The sequence below is a fragment of the Nomascus leucogenys genome, chromosome 3 (assembly GCF_006542625.1).
Source record: "Nomascus leucogenys isolate Asia chromosome 3, Asia_NLE_v1, whole genome shotgun sequence".
NCBI classification, from domain to species: domain Eukaryota; kingdom Metazoa; phylum Chordata; class Mammalia; order Primates; family Hylobatidae; genus Nomascus; species Nomascus leucogenys.
The window spans coordinates 151,037,481-151,060,068 of record NC_044383.1 but is presented as its reverse complement, the minus strand read 5'-3'; the positions used below and the strand labels follow the sequence as shown (position 1 = coordinate 151,060,068).

Here is a 22,588-nt window from a genome sequence, read left to right as displayed (position 1 = left end):
TCTTCACGTGGCAGCAGGAGAGAGAAAAATGAGTGCCCAGCAAAGGGGGAAGCCCCTTATAAAACCATCAGCTCTTGTGAAAACTAACTCTCTATCACAAAACAGGAAGGGGGAAACTGCCCACATGATTCAGTTATCTCCACCTCGTCCCTCCCACAACATGTGGAGATTATGGGAACCACAGTTCAAGATGAGATTTGGGTGGGGGACAACTATATCAGACAGTTTAATTCTAGCTTATGAAAGAGGATTTGCTAGTAACAGAAAAGAGAGAGAGAGGAAACTTAATGCAGGGCCACCAATCATCTGTGAACTGCTTGATTTCTGCACTGAAATTTCCCTTCAAAGCACTTTTCCTGACTACAACTGAAAGCAAATGTCATGTCTGGAAACCAGCTCTGAACACAAGCCAAGGGTAGACAAAAGTAGAATTATTGTTTTTTGTTGAAATTAGCAAGCATGGTCTCATTATGGCTAAATAGAACCAGGTATAGTCTTGCCTAAGAACCATTTCAGCAAATTCAGAAAAGACCATAGTGCGTTTTAGGCTATGATATCAGATAAAAGTATCCTTTTAAGTATTAAGATGACAAATACGGAAGTTGTTGGTAGTTTTTAAAATTTTTACTTTCATGTATTTCATGCAGGAGCTGCCTTTCTTAAACACAAATTGCCTTTCTTAAACACTAATTTCATAATTTGAAATGGTGGCCTAAAAATCATAATTTATCTTATCTTTGTTATCTTTCTAAAATGAAAATGTTTATTCTCTTAGTCCCAGATAATATTTGTACCCTTCAAAAGCAATCCCTTTGCTCCACTTGCCTTGAAGTCTTTTCTTAATTTAGATGTACATGCACGTCAAAGAAAGGGTATGGTATTAAACACTTAAACAATTCTTTGTTAATTCTTCAAATAATTCAGAAATAGAACTTGAAAAGTTCTATATTTTTACATAGCTATTGCTGTGTGCTTTGAAGAACAACAAATGTGTCTATGTGATGTGTGATCTGATATATATATATATATATATATATATATATCATGATGTAGTTTCTTTAGCATTTCCCAAATGTGGCAGCAGCCTCCAGCCTTTACCTGCTGTAGGACTGTAAGTGCATAAAGGCCTCCCTCTGCCAGCAATGTTTGATGTTTCAACTGAAGAATCTGAAATGTGGGGAACTGAAATTCTAAAGCAAGATCACTAATGTTCCCATTTGGTTTAAAGTTATGTATGGTACTCTGTGAGACCATGTAAAGGTTGTTAACTCTAGGAATAATACTCTGGTATTAACTTTAATAACAGCAGTTCCCTCTGTGGTAGTCATTTACCTAAGATTCATTTTCCATTCGTTTATAATTTCTTTTTCTCTCTGTAATGGAGAAAAATGTATTTTTAAAAGAAGCAACATATTTAGAGTTTTATTAACTTAAGATTTTAGAACTTAAAGTATATTTTAGTGAGATAATTACTATATCATGTTTATACTTATATGTAAGTTATTTATGTTATTGGAAACAGTGAGATTTTAAAATATTTTCTATGATTTTGAGTATGCAGCTGTTCAAATAATACTTTTAGAAAAACTGTATTATCCTTAGGCTAGTTTAATGTTTACTAAATTAGTCAAAATAGGTCACATTTTGATGAAAGTATGGTAGTTATTACAGATATGATTTAAATTACTCAACCCAGTGATTTAAAACCCCTTGAAAATGAGTTTAAAAGCAAGATTTAAAAAAAGCTTTAAGGTGATAATTTAGAGAAAAAAAGAATTGAACCTAGTTTCTTTTCAAATTCTATGTGTTACTTTATTTTAAAGTAAAATAATTAAAATGAGGCTAGATGACAGCTTCTAAACAAAACATCCACTGTACATCCCCCACATGTTTGCTTTTTAGTTAACCACTTGGTAACACTTAACCACTCTAACAGTTATAATTGAGACTACCTCATAACGTAATTCTGGTCTTTGCTTATACATCAGTATACTTTTGAATACAGAAATTCAAAATAAATTTCAAATAATCATTATAAAATTAGAGAACGGGTGTTTCTTCTTTTCCAACAAAACAGTATATCCTTGGCTGGCCAGGTTTGCAGAGTGTGTGGCGTGGGATTGTGGGTAGTGTGAGAGGGCTGCGCTTCCTTCTTGCCCATCAGTAACTCATCTGAAGTACTGCAGGCTGTGTGGTCTATTTTGCCTTCCTTTGGTAAAGTTCTGTGATTCCATGATCTTCTGATGTGGGAAGAAAATCTTGAAATAGGATGGCACTGCGAAGGCAAACATGCACTCTGGGGAGAGGTGCCTGCCTCTTTGAGGTTGGAATATCTGCACGCCTGTGATGGAGCCTGTGCTCTTTATCTGCTCCACTTGATCTGGGATAATTAATACATGGCAGTCGGGGAGAAAGGAGGGAAAAGGAAATGAAGACGGGAGAGAGAGATGCCTTGTCTTTATAACTCTTATGGGTGTCAATAATTTGAATTTGGCTCTACCTCTAATGTCTGGAATCCTCCTACTCCCCCTCTCCCACTACTGTCACTGTACTTGAAGCTGCCCTCACCTCTCATCTGAACTACTGCAGTGTTCTCCTAAGTGATCACTCCGAACCTGCCCTTGCCCGTTCACAGATCTATAAGTCATCTCCACCCAGCAGACCTGAGTGATCCTCTTTAATATCTGTATCAGGCCACTCTGCTGAGAAAAGCCACCAAGATTTTACCATCAAGCTTGGAATAAAAGTTAAACTCCTATCTTGTCTCCAGCACGTTTCTCCAAACTTAACTACGTTCCGTGTTTCACCTCACTCACTGTGTCGCAGCCAGAATGGCATTTCTTTTTGTTCCTCAAACCTGCCTTGCTTATTTCCACATTAGGACTTCACGTGTGCTCCTCTCTGCTGGACCTTCCTCCCAGATCTTCATGTGGTAGCCTGTATGTATGTATGTATGTATGTATGTATTTATTAATTTATTTATTTTTACCCAGCACTTGCTTCATGGAAGTTTTGATCTGTTGACTGTCTGCCTTGCCCTACTAGAACATTATTACTCTGAGAAAAGGGTCTATTAGGTTCTTTGCTGTAACTGCCTGATACATGCAGGCATTCACAACTTTTGAGGATAAATGAATGTAGTTAAACCTTCTGAAATTATGTGACTAAGGATCGTTTTATCGTAGGCATCGTATTGGGCTCCTCCTTCATTGTTTTTAGTGACTAGGTGATGTGAGCTCACACCAAGAGTAGGCTTAGCATGATGATGATCCCTTTCACAATTGGTTATTAAAGCACATTTGGAGTTAAGGATCTACCCCAGTTAGCAGTCAGTTCTATATTCCATTCATGGATAGAAATAAAATGTTGATCCCAATTAATATTTCTGTATAGCCATGGCCATCTAACTGGTTTGGAATTGGGAGTAAAAAATGAGTAATTATATTTATTAAAGACATTTGATGCCAAATTTCTAATCTTTTTTTATTTTTTGTGCTTTGTCTAAGTAATTTTGACTGAAATCTAAATAACTGTTTTATAATCCTTTCAATCCTTATATTGGCAACTTTATGTTGGGAATAATTTCCAGCAAGAAAATTGCTTTCATGTGTTTTATAATGCCCAGTTCTATTGACACTTCTTTTGTTTTACAGATTTATGAAAGTTTTTTGAGATAAACCTTATTAGATTATTTCACCATGATATACGTTGATTATTTTGGTGAATATAAATTAATGAGATTGAATTATTTTAAACATATGAAATATTTGTAAACGGTAGTTTTTCACATTTGATTTGTGTTTAAATGAATTTACCTGTTGAAATAAAAGGTCATATATTCATTACGTTAGAAGTCCAAATCCAAAAATAAATATTCTTCAAGACACAAAGTTCTTAGAAACTACCTCATTAAGAAAATCTTATAGTTTCCCTGACCACCGTAAGGGATTTGGATCTTCACATAGCATCTGTGTGGGTTACAGGAAGGGCATGCGTAGATCTAACCAGTGTTTGTAAAGCGATCTAGTCTAACCTGTAAGAGATCTGATACCCTCTTGAAATGTGCCCTTACAAAAAGTAAGGTGGTAAAACTGTGGATTCCTTAAATGGGCTAAAGGAAGCGAGCTGATGGGAAATAAAGAACTCTGTGACTGATGGTATCATAAGAATCAGGGTATTCTAGGTATCCAAACATCTTAGCTTGAGCTAAGATGTGCTAAGAGCACTACTAGAGCAGAGTCTCTGCCAAATTGACAGATAGATGCTCCCAATGTGCTGTCTGCCCGGGTCAAGACAGGCTCGGGAGCTAGGGCAGGACTGTGCCCGCAGTTGGAGAATGTGGACCTGGAAGAGGTCAGGCGGTGGTTAACAGCAGGGGATTGCTTAAACTCATTCAAATTGAGATAGGAGCTAGAAATAAGAGCATCGTCTCACTCATTACACACTTTTATATCCTTGTTGATAGTTTGTCTTTTAAAATTACGTGATTTGCTTTACAAAAGCTAAAGTTGTGCATTAAACTTTCTTAATTACTACCACTTAATTATTCTGTTAAGTATAGACTTCACTTAGTGTAGCCACATCACAAGACCAAATGTGTTCAAATTGTAAGGGATGTGTCTTTGATTTTTTTTAAAGTTATTATTTTTCTTCAAGAGGAAAGATTAAACCAAGCCATATTTAGAAAATAAAGTCAGACATGGAGCACATAGTTATGAATGCAAGCAGCTGAAAAGGGAAAAGTCATTTTGGTTGAAAGGCTGGTGTTGAAAAGAAATATCTGCTAATGAGAAGCACAGTGTTTGGAGGCTGCATCCAGCTCACACACTTGCACGGGGAGAGCGAGGAACCAGGTTGCACAGCTACCTCCTCCTCTGGCCTTGCCACAAATTCCTGTCGCTTTAGAAAAGTCATTTCATTTCCGTGCACCTCAGACTTTGCTAATATAAAATGAAAGGATTGGGATAGATTTTCTCTTAAGACATCTTCCCACTCTAAATTTCCAAAATTCAATGAAAATGAAAGCCTGGTCCATAGCCATAAAAGTGTACCAGGGGATTTAGATGACAGCCTAGCCAAAGCCTACATTATATTTGATTTCTTCAGTAGCATTGAGGCAACAGGAACATATGATGCACTCCTCATGGGACTTGTGATAGAAGTGACTCTTGTTCTTATGATGAAAATGACACTAATTTTTAATTCCATTTTACTGTCCTGGCTGTCACTTCTGCGTGCTCTTTAATGAAGTAATACATACTTAAACTTCACTCCTGAAATACAGAAGTCTTTCTAGTCCTTATTATAAATGTGCAAATGCTATGCTGACCAGTCTTATATTGTTGTGTTCTAGAGACCGTGTAATTGGTTTGATGATGACTGCCTGTGATCTTTGTTCTGTGACAAAACTGTGGCCCGTTACAAAATTGACGGCAAATGATATATATGCAGAATTCTGGGCTGAGGTATGTCCTTGATTCTTATATTGACATAGATAGTGAGGAGAAATTAAATGTATGGATAAATTGCTAAGAATACGTTAGTTGTTCATGTTGATAGTTATTTCAGAAAACTGTGGTGAATCACATACTGAAGGATTTAGCAGTTATGCAGATACAAAGAGAGAATGATCATTCTTTTACATATTACTTACATATGTGTCTAATTCTCTGAGCTCAACTGAAAGAGTTTAGGAACTTATTCACTGAACAGTGGTATAACAGTTATCTTACTTAACAGCTGATCTTTTGTTCATTCATTCAATAAACATTACTGGCCATCTACTTTAGATAGGCACTGGACAAAGTACTCAGAGAGTCCCATGATACAGGATGTATCCACCTGCTGTTAAAAATTCAGGAGAATAATTGTTTTGCACCATAGACATTGAGAATATGTAAATATAACCAATAGCTCACCTGCAAATTATGTGTTCTGCAGAATGTGTGGAATATTCATTCATAATACTCCTGAAACAACACATAAATGACTTTTATTAACACCTTTTCTTGACTGACTTACCTAATTTATCAATAATGTGCATTGTACCACTCAGTTTGCTTATGGAATTGTATGTAAGTAAGTAGAATATAATTCTCCAATCCAAATGAGTCACGAATATCTAGGCCTTTGCATATTCAAAAATTACTCTATGAAGAAAGCTATAAATCTTTTGAGTACCTCTTCTGGTTTGAATAAATAAAAGTAAATTTGGAGGACAAAGCAGCTGATAATTCAGTCGTATATCTCATTCATACAGAAGAATGTGTGTAAAACATAAACAGCAAATCATTCAGCCACAAGTTTAGTGGGAAAAGTTTATCACGTTGAATTATTTCATAATAATAAAGCCAAAGTATGTTTACTGTATGAGGATCACAGACCTTGAGTTGATTATACTCCTGGCATTGACTTCTCCGGAATGCTTTATATATCGCATATGCGTAGTCTCGCATGAGCTTTTTCTTTATTTTATTGTGTATGTGTCAGAACCTAGTTACCATCAAACTTAAGTAGGAAGATTTATTTCAATGCACAGTTGACCCTTGAACAACACGGGTTTGAACTGTGTGGATCCACTTATATGTAGATATTTTTCAATAGATATATTGGAAGATTTTTTGGAGATTTATGACAAAAATACAGAACAAAATATCCTAGAAATATAAAAAAATTTAATTTAGGTATGCCATAAGTGCATAAGATATATGTAGATGCTGGTCAATTTTATCATTTACTACCATAAAATACACAAAAATCTATGATAAGTTAAAATTTATCAAACTTACATACACACTTGTAGACTGTGGAGAGAAATGTAAACAAACAGATGCCGTGTTAAATCGTAACTGCATAAAGTTAACTGTAGTACATATGGCAGTCCTGTAATAATTTTGCAGCAGCCTTCTTTTGCTGTTGTGGTGAGCTCAAGTGTTTCAAGTATCCACTTAAAATGCTGTGTTTAAAACACTCTGTGATGCTAATCGTCTCTGAGCAATTCGTCTCTCCAGTAAATTGTGTATCACAGTAAAAAGTGATCTCTTGTGGTTCTTGCATATTTTTCATTGTGTTTAGTGCAATACCGTAAGTCCTCCATAACACCATAGCACCTATACAGAGTTACACTAGGATGCTGGAAGTGCTCCCAAGAAGCAGAGAAAAGTCATGACATGACAAGAAAAAGTTGAGTTGCTTGATACGTTCCCTAGATTGAAGTCTGCAGCTGTGGTTGCTGACATTTTAACATAAATGAATCCCGTGTAAGGATCATTGCAAAAAAAAGAAAAGGAAATTCATGAAGCCATCACTGCAGCTATGCCAGCAGGAGCACAAACCTTGCACTGTTTGTGAAATATCTTTTTATCTCATACTAAAAATGCACGTTTTGTGTAGGTACAGGATTGCTATGAGAAAGGCATAACTATAGACTGTAATATGATTTCTATATTCTAGATGAATGTAGAAAACGTTCAGTCATTAAATGACAACTTAAAGCAAAAGGAAGGTGCAGGATTAAAAGCTGGAGAATTTAATGTCAAAATGTGACCGATATGTAATGGAGATGTTTTTCCTTTGTATTATTCACTGGTTATTCAGTCCACAGATAATGATTCAGCTCTCTGCACGCTCTTAGGTAAGCCTTCACCAACCTCAGTAGCCCACAGGAAGAAGCAGGAATATATTCACCAAGTCCTGACAGTTGGTCCCAGTATCTATAAAGTCCTGTCTCTTCTCTCCATCCTCACGATCATTCCCCTCTTCAGATCATCACCAACTCATGCCTTGAGTACTGCAACTTTCTAACTGAATTCCTTGCCATTACCTTTTAGAATTTGTGCAAAAGTAATTAATAATGTGGTCTTTGGTGCCAGGTTGCTTGAGATTAAAATTCCGCTTTGGCACTTGGTATTTAACCTGAGGCCAGTTTATGAGATAGGGATGATAATAATTTGGATTCCATCCGTACCCTGCTTCTGATTCTCTTGTTGTAATACAGACCAAAATCATGACCTCCGTGTGGAGAGCCCCACGTGGCTGGCCCCCTGCCCAGTGCCTGTGCAGGCGTATTCCCTGTCTCAGCCTCTAGCTGCCATTTAGGTCTTTGTTCCCTGCAGTCTCTGCCTGGAGCATGCTCCTGCCCTCTGCATTCTGTGAAAGCCTCAGATTGGCCCAGCCCTCCGTTAGAGGCATGATCCGTAGCACTGGGTTCTTTTCCTTTTCAGCATTTTTGTTTTGAGTACATATTCAAATCATTGTTTGTTTAAAAAGCTGTTTCCTTGTTGGACTTGTCAAGTCTTTGAGAGCAAGGGACTTAGTATGTCTCACTCAGTTTGGATAGAGAAGCAAAAAGTTTGAGACCACTGATTTTAAGTTTAAAGTGGTAACAATGGAATAGCAGCTATGCTTGAAGTGGCTTTGCTTTGTCGGGACAAGTGCTTTGGTCCTGTACATAAAAATACCTAATTATGGTTATAGTAGTTTGTTTGTAGACCCTATTTTAGCAAGTCTGGGAAGTTTCTAGGCTGTACTTCTGATTTCTAAAAACATGACTAACGTTATTAAAATAATAAAGAATATGAGGGAAGAGTGGGAAGTTAGGAAAAATATTAGGAAATCTTAAGGAAGAAGACTGTAACAAGTTTTACCTTTAACAAATAAATAAAAAGCAAGATAATTTCTAAAATCTTTAAAATGGGAACAACATATGCTAGAGTATTTCATGAGGATTAAATGAAATAATATTTACAAATTATTTAGCTCAGTGCCTGCATCATAGTGAAGGTTTAGTAACTATACCTATAACTGTAAGTGAATCTTCAGTAACTAACATAGTGAATCTTTAGTAACTATTACCTAGAATTGTAAATTAGATGATATGTGTAGTTTGTTGTACTGCATCTTTACTAGCACATTTTAGCCGACTGTTGTTGTTTATCTTCCTCTGTAAATATTCCTCTGGAAAGCCAAACTTCACTGAGTTCCATGCACTTGGAAGATCATTTGAAAGAGAGAAGGGCCTGGAGGTTATTCCATATCTTGTTATTGTTATTTCTCCTCACTGTTTACTGTATCTCCTCTTATTATAACATTTATTTACTAACTTCTGCAAAATGAAACCAGTAATGATGGCTGGGTTTCTGGTAATTCAGTAGTGGAGAAAATCAGGATAAAGTACAAAATAATGATACATTAAGTTTTTCATTATTTTGATATATTTTTCTTGGGTTAACAACCACAAACATTATTTGTTTTGAAGAAAATTAATGAATAAAGGGAATAATTCAATAATATCAAAATAGTATAGCAATTTGAAATTTGAGAAAGCATGATTTTCTCCCCATTCATCTTAGGGTGATGAAATGAAGAAATTGGGAATACAGCCTATTCCTATGATGGACAGAGACAAGAAGGATGAAGTCCCCCAAGGCCAGGTATGAATTATTAAAGTAAATTATAATTGCTAAAGCCAAATAGTTTAAGGTGGGCATAAAATCATACATAAATGGAAAGCATGTCATCATATATTAAGGGAATGGGTTATTCTGGGCAGATCTGGTGATTAATATAGAAACTTCAGAAATTTATCTTACATGATTGAGAACTAGAAAAAGAAAAACTGTGTACCCTGAATAATCATCTAGTCAAATGAGCCTTCACTTGCTAAGACACTCAGGAAAGTAGACTCTAAAAGAGTTTATACTCTTAATCTGGGTTTGACGTCCAACTCCAAACACTGATTTTGGTCCCAAGGCTAAAAGCCACAGTGAGGAATCCTGAGGGTCTGGCTGCCTTGTGGACTGGAAGGACTTGGTGCTCAGAGGACAGAAGCTAGAACCACTTGAAACCTTCTCCATTTAGATGGAGTAAGACCAAGATTAGGAAATCTCTGTGGACTGAAAGAATTCATACTACCTTGGCCATGACTTCTTTCTACAGCTGCCATTGCAGTAAATAGGCTTTTTTTTCTGACTTGAAATAGAGGGGGTGGATGAATTTGAATTGTTTTATTTTTAACAAGCAGAAAATATTTTGTCATTGGCTAAACAAAGATATTTTTGGAGAGTTACATTATCGATTTTGATTCAGGTTCATTTTTTTTTGACAAATAATGCTTAGTATTTTAGTACATTTTGTGTTTTGTCTCAACATAAATTGACATTAATTATCCTCTTTTCAGGTCATACTACATAATTTATGTTTGCTTTCGAATGTTTTGAGAGGTCTTGTGCCTCGCTAATTTTGCATGTGCGTATGTGTGGTGTAATGTATTTCTGAGAGTATGGCTTTCGTTAACTGTCTCGTCTTCTAATGGCATAACAAGGAAGTTGTGGGCAAATAATTATGATACGGATAAGTTTAGAAAATGTTTCAAAAAGTCCACAGGATGGTGGTTTTTGATAAGTTCTCAAATTCATCTACTTTATTTAAAATTGATTTATACAAAATTTAGGCAAGTCCACAGCTCACAGAGGGCACCAGCACAACAAAGAGGCTGAATGAATGGCCATCGCCTCCACTTACGTCCCTGGCTAGGTTTTCTGATGGCATGGTCGCTTTTCCCTCTTGATTTGAAACGGATCCTGAATACCTATCATGTTTACTGCAGGTGTATTTTGCAGTTTTTGTCGCATTTTACCACTGTTCATGGAATTTTCCCATACATGGAGTCACAGCTGTTAGTCATTCCTGTTTGGTGTCTGCTTTTCATACTGTATTTGAATTCTTTCCCATCTTGAGAGTAAATATATTTGCCTATATTTTCTTTAGTTTCTTCTTTATTACTTTACATTTGATTTATTAACTTGTTTGGAATGTATCTTGTTGTATTATTTAAGATAGGGATCTAAAATTTTTTTCCTTCCCGGTAGTTAACAGTCATCCCAACAGAATGCATGGCATAGCTGGAAATTTCTCATTGATGTTGTCAGCATATGGGTTTTGCTCTAGTGTTTTTAATTAAGATAATAGTTTGTTTTAGAATAGTTTGATTTCCATTTACAGCCTAACAAAGGTTTAAAGAAAAATTTCTATGATCAGTTCATATTTTACCAACCATATTGCTTCTAAATAGTTGATGACTGTGAAATTATTTGCCATAATAATGAAATACTCTAGTTTCTAATATTAATATCTTTTCTGGGATCTTCTGCCCCATGACATCTGTTAAATATTAGAATAAGGAAGTCTGTGCTTGAGCCATAAAGTTAAAAATGGAAATAACACAGGTGCTATTCTAGTAAGAGTGCTGTGACGATAGACTTTATAACAGGAGAAAGCAAAAAGGAACCACATACATTTGATCCTTCTGTATGCTTCGATGCATATCACTGAAGTTCAGTACTTTCGAGAAATGGGTAAGCTGTGATTTGGGGTCACCTCATCTAGAGAGCTATTTATCTTGTACATGATGCAGCCACTTGGCCAGTGACTTATGACTAGACAAGCTGTGTTATCTGGCTAGTAGTCACATATCTTTTATGTCTGGCCTTTAGTAGGCCAGTCTTATTTGCAAGGTGACCCAGAATTCCTAATAAAATATTCTTTATATATTGCTTAAAATATTACAGATTTTTAAACTTTGAAATGTGATATATTGAAAAAAAAGTAAATGGGAAGAGCTATGATAAAACCAATGACACTTATTTTAGTTCAATAAGAGGGCTGGGAGGATGAGTAAAATATTGAGACACCACACAAGGCACCAAAGCCAAGAGTAGCAGACAAGCAGAAAGCACTGCTGTAAACCTGAGCACAAGGGCGGAAAGAGCCATATGTGCGAAAGAATACCAGGCTGTCTGCAAGAAAGCACTAAAGGTGACCGGAGATAACACGGGACTTGAATGATCAACTGACTGATCTGTTAGCGGAATGTCATTTAATGTACTTGAGTCTTAGATTTCAGTAGGTATTAACCTTTATAATATGTTTTTAATCTTTATATTTCTAGAATCCATTTTAATGCATTTTAAAATACAGTCTATAACAGTATTCATGGAACCCAAATATCACATACAGCAAAACTAGAACATGTAATTTTATGATTAGGCCTCAGAAACAGAACATTCACTTAAGAAATATAAATATCACTAGAATTGCTAATGTGCACTTTTGTTTCTTGTCCGTGGTTTTCACACGGAGGCAGCTTGGGTTCTACAATGCCGTGGCCATTCCCTGCTATACAACCCTTACCCAGATCCTCCCCCCCACGGAGCCTCTCCTGAAAGCATGCAGGTATGTACTATGGTTCCAGCTGTAACAATATTGTTTCTAAAAACACTGAGATCTGTGTAGGATTTTTGTACTCCACTAGTGTGTTGTGGTCTGTGTGTTTGTCTAGGTGTGCAGTTGTGCTCAGGGGCTCGGGGCCTCCTTACCTGGCTTCCCCAGGGCCACGACTTCTCCGCTTTGGTTCAGTTCTCCTCAAAGAGGAGCCTCAGGCACCTTGGGTGCTTGGGTAGCTTCTTCTGGCCACACTCTGAAGAGAGGGCCAGTGGAACAGGCTGGGGACTGGGGCCAGACACAGTCAGGGCCCAGATGATCGAGTGACTGGGAGGGCCTCTGTCTCGGTGTGGGAGACCCTTCTCGCTTTCTTAACGCCCACGTTCAGTCTGGGTGTGGTACCAGGTCTTTCTGTTAGAAAGGGCATGTGTGTGGTTCTCGCAAGGCCAGCTTGGTTTCCAGCCTTATGAGAGCTGCATCTGTGCTGAAGGGACCTTGTCCCTGGAGGTCCTCAGGCCTGGGATAGAAAGCCCTTGGCCAGGCTGCCTCATTCTGCTAAGGGACACGTGGAGTCAGTCCTGCAAGAGGGGCCCCTGGCTCTCATGACTCACACAGCCACAATATGTCCCTATGTAGTCCACTATATATACGTGGAGAGTGTCTGTTCATATCAAGTCATTCATACACCAGAAAGGAGGAAGAAGTTTTTATTATTATTGTTATTTTGCAGAGGACCCGCCCAATGCTGTTTTTAAAAAGACAAGGCAGTGGTGTCTATTGAGGATGCCTGTGCAGGAAGAGGCTGACTAGATCACACAGTTTGTTGTTTAAATGGAAGAAGGGGACCTTAAATTTTGGATAACCGCGCTTCCTCTTTAAGTCTTTTTCTCCTTCCAAAAAGACATTTAAGCATCGTTATCTCTTCTAGATTCATATTTCTCCCTATTCCATTCTTACCCTTTTTAAAGAGTGAACTCGGTTAAGAACCTTGGATATTTTTAAAGATTTTCATTTTACTTTATAAATTCCCTCTGAGGACGTCAAAGGGTTATAGCCAGCAGCTGTGCATGTGAGTCTTTTTTAGGTGAATTGGCTCCGGGCCATGTTTTAACTACTTAGCCATAGCTCTGCCTCGGGTGGGTTGGAGTGGATGCCCTGTGGGAGGACGGAGGACAGACAATGGCCAGAGTGAGTTTTACACAAAACCAGAAACTTAATATACTCTTATCTTCTGCTGTTGAAATTTTTTTTCTGCTTTTTTCAACAAAAGACCAATAGGCAATATTAACAATTTTATATATATAGTATTTAAGAAATGGTTTCTCCTTCCTCCCTGCTCCTGTGGAGATAAACTTAGCATCCCACCTTGTTTTGTTGCGCCTTAATTGACCTTAATCCCTGGTTAGTTTATTAAAATTTTACCTTATTACAAAGGCCTAAGTCATAATGGGCAATATGGAGTGTGAGGCCAGATCAATCTTGAGGGAATTAGGTTATAAAAGTGCATGCAAAATTAAAGAGAAAGTGGAATACCAGTGTAAATTCAAAGATGTTGTTTAAACAAATACTAAGCAATCTTCAAAAGTCCTTTCCTGTCCAGAAATCCTGAGTGTTTTATGCCAGGTACTTGGAAGCCAGGGCATGAGTGCTGGCTGCGTGTGCCCGGCGCCGCAGGGAGCTGTGGAGGCGCGTGCCCGGCGCCGCAGGGAGCTGTGGAGGCGCGTGCCCAGCGCCGCAGGGAGCTGTGGAGGCGCGTCCCCGGCGCCGCAGGGAGCTGTGGAGGCGCGTGCCCGGCGCCGCAGGGAGCTGTGGAGGCGCGTGCCCGGCGCCGCAGGGAGCTGTGGAGGCGCGTCCCCGGCGCCGCAGGGAGCTGTGGAGGCGCGTGCCCGGCGCCGCAGGGAGCTGTGGAGGTGACTTCGTTGTGGGGCTCTGAGAACACACTGTCCACTGTGTGGGCAGCTCTGCCTCATTCCTGCTTCAGTATACTCGGCTGCACCACATAACTTCTTAAAGGCCATTTTAACCTTATTAACACTTAAAAAGTTTATGATGTATCATCGGTGTCCAAGGAAACATACCAAAATTAGTGTATGGCTTTTTCCAATATATCGGAAGTCTCTAGGGTCTGGAAAAATGATACTTGATGATATGTTACAGAAGTTAAAGGGCCACACTTTTCAGTTATATTTTAGAGTTTTGTCTATCTGAATGTGTCTTAGCATGTTTGCTAAAAGAAATTTGAGAGAATTTTAAAACTGTGTCTCATAGGAGTTTTGTATTTCCCAATGCCAAGATTCCCATGTGACTTTACACAGGAATGTGGCTAAGAGTTCTGCCGGGGTAGCCATGTGGAGTAAGATGGTTGTGCAGTGTTGACTAAGAGTTCTGCGGGGTAGCGTGTAGAGTAAGATGGTTGTGCAGTGTTGACTAAGAGTTCTGCCGGGGTAGCCATGTGGAGTAAGATGGTTGTGCAGTGGTTTGGCTAAGAGTTCTGCCGGGGTAGCTGTGTGGAGTAAAATGGTTGTGCAGTGGTTTGGCTAAGAGTTCTGCCAGGTAGCCATGTAGAGTAAGATGGTTGTGCAGTGGTTTGGCTAAGAGTTCTGCCAGGGTAGCTGTGTGGAGTAAAATGGTTGTGCAGTGGTTTGGCTAAGAGTTCTGCCAGGGTAGCCATGTGGAGTAAGATGGTGTGCAGTGGTTGGCTAGAGTTCTGTGGGGTAGCCGTGTAGAGTAAGATGGTTGTGCAGTGTTGACTAAGAGTTCTGCCGGGGTAGCCATGTGGAGTAAGATGGTTGTGCAGTGGTTGGCTAAGAGTTCTGCCAGGTAGCCATGTAGAGTAAGATGGTTGTGCAGTGGTTTGGCTAAGAGTTCTGCCAGGGTAGCCATGTGGAGTAAGATGGTTGTGCAGTGGTTTGGCTAAGAGTTCTGTGGGGTAGCCGTGTAGAGTAAGATGGTTGTGCAGTGTTGACTAAGAGTTCTGCCGGGGTAGCCATGTGGAGTAAGATGGTTGTGCAGTGGTTTGGCTAAGAGTTCTGCAGGTAGCCGTGTAGAGTAAGATGGTTGTGCAGTGTTGACTAAGAGTTCTGCGGGGTAGCCATGTGGAGTAAGATGGTTGTGCAGTGGTTTGGCTAAGAGTTCTGCCAGGTAGCATGTAGAGTAGATGGTGTGCAGTGGTTTGGCTAAGAGTTCTGCGGGTAGCTGTGTGGAGTAAAATGGTTGTGCAGTGGTTTGGCTAAGAGTTCTGCCGGGGTAGCCATGTGGAGTAAGATGGTTGTGCAGTGGTTTGGCTAAGAGTTCTGTGGGGGTAGCCGTGTAGAGTAAGATGGTGTGCAGTGTTGACTAAGAGTTCTGCAGGGGTAGCCGTGTAGAGTAAGATGGTTGTGCAGTGTTGACTAAGAGTTCTGCCAGGGTAGCCATGTGGAGTAAGATGGTTGTGCAGTGGTTTGGCTAAGAGTTCTGCCGGGGTAGCTGTGTGGAGTAAAATGGTTGTGCAGTGGTTTGGCTAAGAGTTCTGCCGGGGTAGCCATGTGGAGTAAGATGGTTGTGCAGTGGTTTGGCTAAGAGTTCTGTGGGGTAGCCGTGTAGAGTAAGATGGTTGTGCAGTGTTGACTAAGAGTTCTGCAGGGGTAGCCGTGTAGAGTAAGATGGTTGTGCAGTGTTGACTAAGAGTTCTGCCAGGGTAGCCATGTGGAGTAAGATGGTTGTGCAGTGGTTTGGCTAAGAGTTCTGCCGGGGTAGCTGTGTGGAGTAAAATGGTTGTGCAGTGGTTTGGCTAAGAGTTCTGCCAGGGGTAGCCGTGTAGAGTAAGATGGTTGTGCAGTGGTTGGCTAAGAGTTCTGCCGGGGTAGCCATGTGGAGTAAGATGGTTGTGCAGTGGTTTGGCTAAGAGTTCTGCCGGGGTAGCCATGTGGAGTAAGATGGTTGTGCAGTGGTTGTGATCACGCAGTTAGAGAAAATTACGATGCCTGTGACACTTGAACTACCGACACTGGGAGAGAAAGATTAGAGGACTCGAGAAATGAGACTGCCTCGGGTGAGGACTTACCAGAGCACAAACACGGTTTTACTGTAACAAGAAAATTTCAGAAGTTTGTGCCAGCTGTAACTTAGGATGACTTTGTACATGTGACACACTGTTCAGAATAAGAACAAGTGTAAGATGATGAGGTTTAGGCCTCCTGGGAGACGCACTGTCGACATTTCTCAGTAGGAAGGTCCGTGTTGTCACCAAGTGTCCTACTGCTCTGGGACCTCCTCCTTTGCACGATCCCGCATATTCCTCATTAATAAACCCTAGGGCTCTTTCCCTGTTCAACTTAATCCTTCTTTCTAAGAAAGGACGTATGCTGAGCCCTAGCATTTCTGCTGCTTTCGCGGTCCAGAGCGGATGGACCAAGGTGCCCCTGACCCTTTGGCGCCTCTGAATCTCTTTCCTGAGCAGCCATCACAGGAGCCTGCCTGGCCACGTCATGCTGGTAGCCATGTCGCAGGGCCCCACAGCTATGCCACAGGACTGTTGGGTTCGTTTTCAAGACAAAGTCCAGAAATCCTTTATTCGGCTTCTCCTGAAACTGCATCTTTTATCCCTAGGGATAATCTCAGTCAGTGGGAGAAGGTGATTCGAGGGGAGGAGACTGCAACCTGGATTTCATCCCCATCCGTGGCTCAGAAGGCAGCTGCGTCTGAAGATTGAGTACTGGTCACCCCGACACGCTGTCCCGTCCCACCGACAGATCCTCATCTTGCTTCTTTGACATTTTTTCCCTTTTTTTTGGGGGGGTGGGGGGAACCTACACCTGGTAACTGGGGTGCAAACCTCTTCAAGAAGGTAACATCAAGTAAATAAGTCAAGCAGAGGACTTCCTGCCAATCTCTTCTGTGAGGCATCATAGACACTGAGCACCAGGACCACCCCCATGTTCAGAAATCAGCTGGCCAAGTGACTCCATTTGACTTGCAAACCAGCCTTTTCTAATAGGCTAATATTGCTGAGGCCTTAAAGGAAGTGGACAAAAATTATTCAGAAGGGGTACTTTTCCATTGTATCTTTCTAATAAGGGTTTAAAATGGTACTATTATGGTATTGTACTTGGGCTTTAACATCAATGTTGCTTTGATGTTGTTGGGTATAAATAGGAATTTTTACACATTAGTATTGTGAATGGTGAATGTTCATGTACGACCTACTTGTAATTAACTTGAGTTGTAGTCCACAGCCTCAGGGCAAATGTCATTGAGGTTACAGAGTAGGAAATGATGGCAAAACGTCAAACTCTTATTTCAGAGCTTCATGAATTTAGTTAGACTAAACATAGTTCTTTAAGTTCAAACTAAAGGGCTGAGATCAATCAATTTAACACTAAAAGAAGTAGACTTCCTGTCCTTTTGAGAAGAGATGAGGTATACGTTACAATAAATCTCATAACTTCAAGTAGCAGTTCAAAAGATGTCAGTTTTTAAAATTGTTTTTGTTGTTGTCTTGGCAGTTTTACTGAACCGTTTGCATAAAGAACAAAATAAAAGCAAGGCATTGTAATTTTTTTAATGGACAAGTCTTATGGATATGAAGGGTACATTTTTCATAATGATTCCTTTATATTTTCACTTTGGGTGATTGCAGAATTTTAGACTCTCATTCACCATGAAAAGTTTATTTTAAACATTGTTTAATTAAAATACCATACATTTCTCTTTTAAACATCAAACCATAAAATGTGTATTTTGTAATTTTACTCTGACCTGCTGCAGTCACCTCTCATTTATCTCTTTTCACATGCTGCACCGTCATATTTCATGAGCTTTCTGTCCATAGCACAGAAACAGAGCAGAAAGTAGTGCAATCATATTGGACCTTCTTTCTGTTCTCTTTACTCTTCTCACAGATCAAATCACTCCATAGAAGCCTGTGGGCTTCGATGGTTTCTTCTATACAGCTTTTTGGTTGACCAGTATTACTATACAATGTAAGTGTTTTAAAAAATACAAAAGTAATAGTCTGCACCCCTTCCTACAAAGATTATAAAGCAGTCACTTCTGGCACATGTTAATAATTTGAAGATTTTTAACCTGAATTAGACAGAGACTCACTCAGGAAGTGACAGGCCAATCATAACAAATAACTTATTCACTTTTCATGTGGCAGGAAACTGGAATATCACTTTTAATAAAATGGAAAAATATGCTTCTACATATTTACTACCATAGGCATTTTGTTCATATGAGCCTGGTTTGTGCAAAATTAAATCAGAGGCTTCTACAACATGGTTTATTTATGTTGTAGCAGGGTTGGCTCTACATAAACACTGTTCTTATTTTAAAATTAACACTATGTGTTCAGTTTTCTTGTGGGCTTCTGAAAGTTGCCATCTTCCCTACGTGGAGCTCCATTTGCTATTTTCATTATACACTATGAGGTAAAATGTAATAACAAAAGAGAGAGAAATACCACTGTAGCTAGATAGATACACACACATATATATATGGATGGATGTAACATATGTAGAACACACACATAGATGTATATAGGATGCAAACTCATGTATGTAAACGTATACATATGTGTATATATGATACACATACACATACACACACGAGAGACAGAAGGAAAGAGAGGAAGAGAGAAGCAAACATGCAGGAAAAAATATAAATCAGCCCCGTTCTCCCATTCTGTAAGAACAGTGACTTTTCTTGATGGAAAATGCATATCACTTGACAGTTGACAAGACAGTGTCATTTTTGTGTTAGCGTATTCATATAATTGAATTTGAACAGGATATGTATTTTTCTGCATACAAATTTATGAAGCTGGAGTCTACCAAATACAGCTTTAGTCACAAAAGTTAATTTAGTTGTCTAATTTCACTTGGAGACTGAATTTCAGGAAGGGATATATTATTTAAGATCATTGTTTAATTACAAGAATTTTAAAAGAATGTATGAATTCTGTTTTTTAATATAGAAAATAATTATGGAGGTAGGAATCTCATGGCTACATTTACATTTTTAGGTTATTACAGAAAATTCTCTTAATTTGTTATAGTCAAGTGTATTATGTAATCTCTATTTAGAACAGTTTCCCAAAGGAATGTGATTGGATTTACTGGTTGGTTAATTTCTTGTGAAATATTGTCATCATAGAAGCACAGCTTGAACGAAAGACTGTATTCTGATATAAACTGTCAGTATTGCTTTTACCATGTGTAAGATTTACTTAGTAATCACAGAGTTACCTAAAATAAAAGGACCCGGGATGCAGTGATATTTAGTTAATGATTTGTTTTGGAAAACATGCAGTTAGGAGTATTTTTGTATTTTGTCAGATGTTTAGGAGACAGACTTTTGGGTTGTGTTTCTTGTCTTTTTCCCAGATCTTTTCTTAAAAGAACAGTGTGACACCAGAAGCCAAGAGATGGTTTTTACTAACAACAGCTTTGATGAATTCCTATCAAGGTCGTATTGTGTATTGTGCCAAATTTTCCACCCACTATAAATTTAGTAACCCGCTATGAGCATATGTCGGATATTCAATTTGCAGACACTTATATTGGTTATGTTGGTTTATAATAGACAAGTTTTATGGTCATATGCAATTATTCCACTATCCTTTTGGACACAGTGAATATGTTTTTTAGCTAAAAACGTCCTTGGAAACATAAATGCCTGCCAATAACATGAAATATTGAATTCGGGCAATGTGAATTAATTAATTAGAAAAGGGTCAAAGGAAATACAATGGATGTGGAAACTAATTCTAAAAAATAGCCCTATTAATAGGGCAGAGACTCTGGTCCGTTTCCCAGCTGTACTTCTCTCTAAGAGGTGTATGAAAAACCCATCTTGCAAAAGAGACCAAAATATTAGACACAATCGTTCCCATTCCTGACTCTTCAATGGAAAAGGAAGGTACAGATGTTTACAGTGGTGCCCCAGGTGACTCGTTCTCACCACAACAAAAGCAACTAATTGGAAACTAGATGTGTTCAATACTAGATTTCCTCTTTTTTGGCATGCTTTTTAGATTTTTTTTTCATTTTGTAAAATCTCAGTTAATTTTTCTTTATTGGTATATTTGTGTATACGAGACATGTTTGTACAGGATATAAATAGATGCATAAATCCTTAGATACCTGGGTTTTTTAATAGGTTTAGGTTTGGGTATTGTGTTTCTGGTCTTTTAACTCAAAATTAAGGTTTGAGCTTTAATAGGACTAAATTATTCACCTGCCTTGGCCTGTGCCTTTATTTTAAATACTGCAATTTTACTTCTTCATTCATGTATTTATTATTTTGCTTTTCTTGCTTAAGTATAATTGAAAATATTTACAGGAACGCACAATTCATTTTATCAAGTTGAATGAATAGGACCATTCTCTCCTCATCAGATTTCTGTCCTTTATTTGACTTCATTGACATATACCCTGGTGACTATAACCAGTGAACTGTTCAGAGAACTGTGTCATTGGTTATGATGTGACTTTTGGGGGTTTCAGGTACCTAAGCATGATTTTGAAAATCACTTCTCTCTTTACATATTTCAAACATATGTTTGCTTTCTACACTTTGCAGATTTTATTTAGGATTTAATTCTTTAAAGACTATATTCATTTAGTCACTATAGTGGATCTCTTCTATTGCAAGTATTGATCTGATTTTTAAATTATGTAAAATGTAAATCAGCCAAGTATGTCATCCGTTATAGTTTCCCCATGCTTTCAGCGCATGGCCATGAGATTTTTACATGTGCATAAGTATTTAGCCAATACACATTTTGCTGACTTCTTTAACCATTTATATTGTTTAAATTAGTAATATCCAATGCAGTGCACACTTTTTTGTCTTTTTTTCCAACGGAATATTTTGGTTGTCTGTAGCATTGGATGAATTTTATATGACAAAAATAGCAAGAAAAAGTTACAAAGTGTCAACGGTGTGCTGATTCTAAATTGAGAAGATAGAACAAAGAGAAAGACATTAATGTTACCCAAGAAACACATTTAACATCCGAAGAAGCAATGCTGTCCTCACTTGATGTTTCTCTTCTCGACCCGGCAATGGAGAGCAGGGCTTGCAAAGCCGTACAGAGCCTACCTGCTCTTTCCTGCAAGTGGGAGAAGACTAATCAATGGCACACAGGGCCAGGTGTGGCCCCGTGAGGCAAAGGATAATGTCACCTCAGGACCAAGGTGGAAACTTACAGCTGAATCCAGGGCTTACTAAGTAGGGAAGTCAGTTTACACATTTCAGTTTTCCTCTGATGTTTTCGAGGTACTGTGTATTTGCAGAAGTTTAAGTAGAAGGGTTTTGTTTCTATTGTAAGTTAAGTTCTAAAAGTGTATTATCTATCACTCTAGCCCAACTGAAATATTATATCATGGATGTTACAGCCTTTGTCTTTTTCTTTAGTCACCTTAATGCCCAGTCCTATGCTGTATCTCCAGTAGCCTATATAAATAGGAATACTATTTCCCATATGATCTGTTGTCTGGTGTATATGCTATGTGTTCATTTCGTGTGCAAGTTGAGAGTGTAATAGATTTACCCAGAGAAGGTGTTTCTATACAATGCCCCTACCTATTTGAAATTACATGCTTGCCCAACACACTGTGAAATAGTTACCAAAATTTGTACAAATGCAGCATCTTCATTCTTTCTGAGATGACAAGATGGCTTTCTTTACATGAACAAATGAACAAAAGAGGTCCCAGATCCATACGTAGCTAAGGCATCTAAGAGTTTGCTGTTGATAATCTTGCTGACCAAAAACTACTGGAGAGTAATACAGGTTATATGCCATCAAAAATACAATGCTCATAAAGAGCTGACCTGCAGAGTCAATGAACCTGTGTCCAGAATTTTAATAGGCTCTCTATTGGAAGGAGAAAGAATTTCAAGTTAACAGTATCTAACCTTATCATAGTTGATGTTAGTAAATTTTAAAAAATGATTTTATATGTATGACAAAAATCTTTGTAAAATGCGCAAGTGCAATAATTTAAAGAGGTCTTAACTTTGCATTTATAAATTATAAATATTGTACATGTGTGTAATTTTTTCATGTATTCATTTGCAGTCTTTGTATTTAAAAAACATTTACTGTTATGTTTGTATAATAGAACAGTAACCATTTATTATAATCTAGGCAAGTTGTAAATAAATTCATAATCCAAACAGCCAGTATATATGCATATATGAGTGTTATATTGCAAAATCTTTGTTTTACTTACATGGTTAAAGCAGCAAGAATTCTTTTGTTGATATGTAATTATACACATTATATATATATGTATGATACATGAAATATATTTAGAAATGTTCATAATTTTAATGGATATCCTTTGGTGTGAATAATTGAATACAGAGTTTTTGAAATATC

General features: G+C 38.2%; 1 protein-coding gene across 6 annotated transcripts in view; it reads left to right on the top strand.

Annotated features, from left to right (window-relative positions):
• PDE10A (phosphodiesterase 10A) overlaps positions 1-22,588 on the top strand; it is a 662,241-nt gene extending 639,653 nt beyond the window's left edge. For 5 of the 6 annotated variants that reach the window (XM_030809952.1, XM_030809953.1, XM_030809950.1 and 2 more), the window contains 4 exons: positions 5,354-5,465; positions 9,351-9,431; positions 12,143-12,231; positions 16,807-17,765. In XM_030809952.1, coding sequence (XP_030665812.1) covers positions 5,354-5,465; positions 9,351-9,431; positions 12,143-12,231; positions 16,807-16,909 — 385 coding nt within the window. In that variant the 3' untranslated portion in view covers positions 16,910-17,765. Of the gene's footprint in view, positions 1-5,353; positions 5,466-9,350; positions 9,432-12,142; positions 12,232-16,806 lie in introns of all 6 variants that reach the window. The other variant, XM_030809949.1, reaches the window with a different exon arrangement.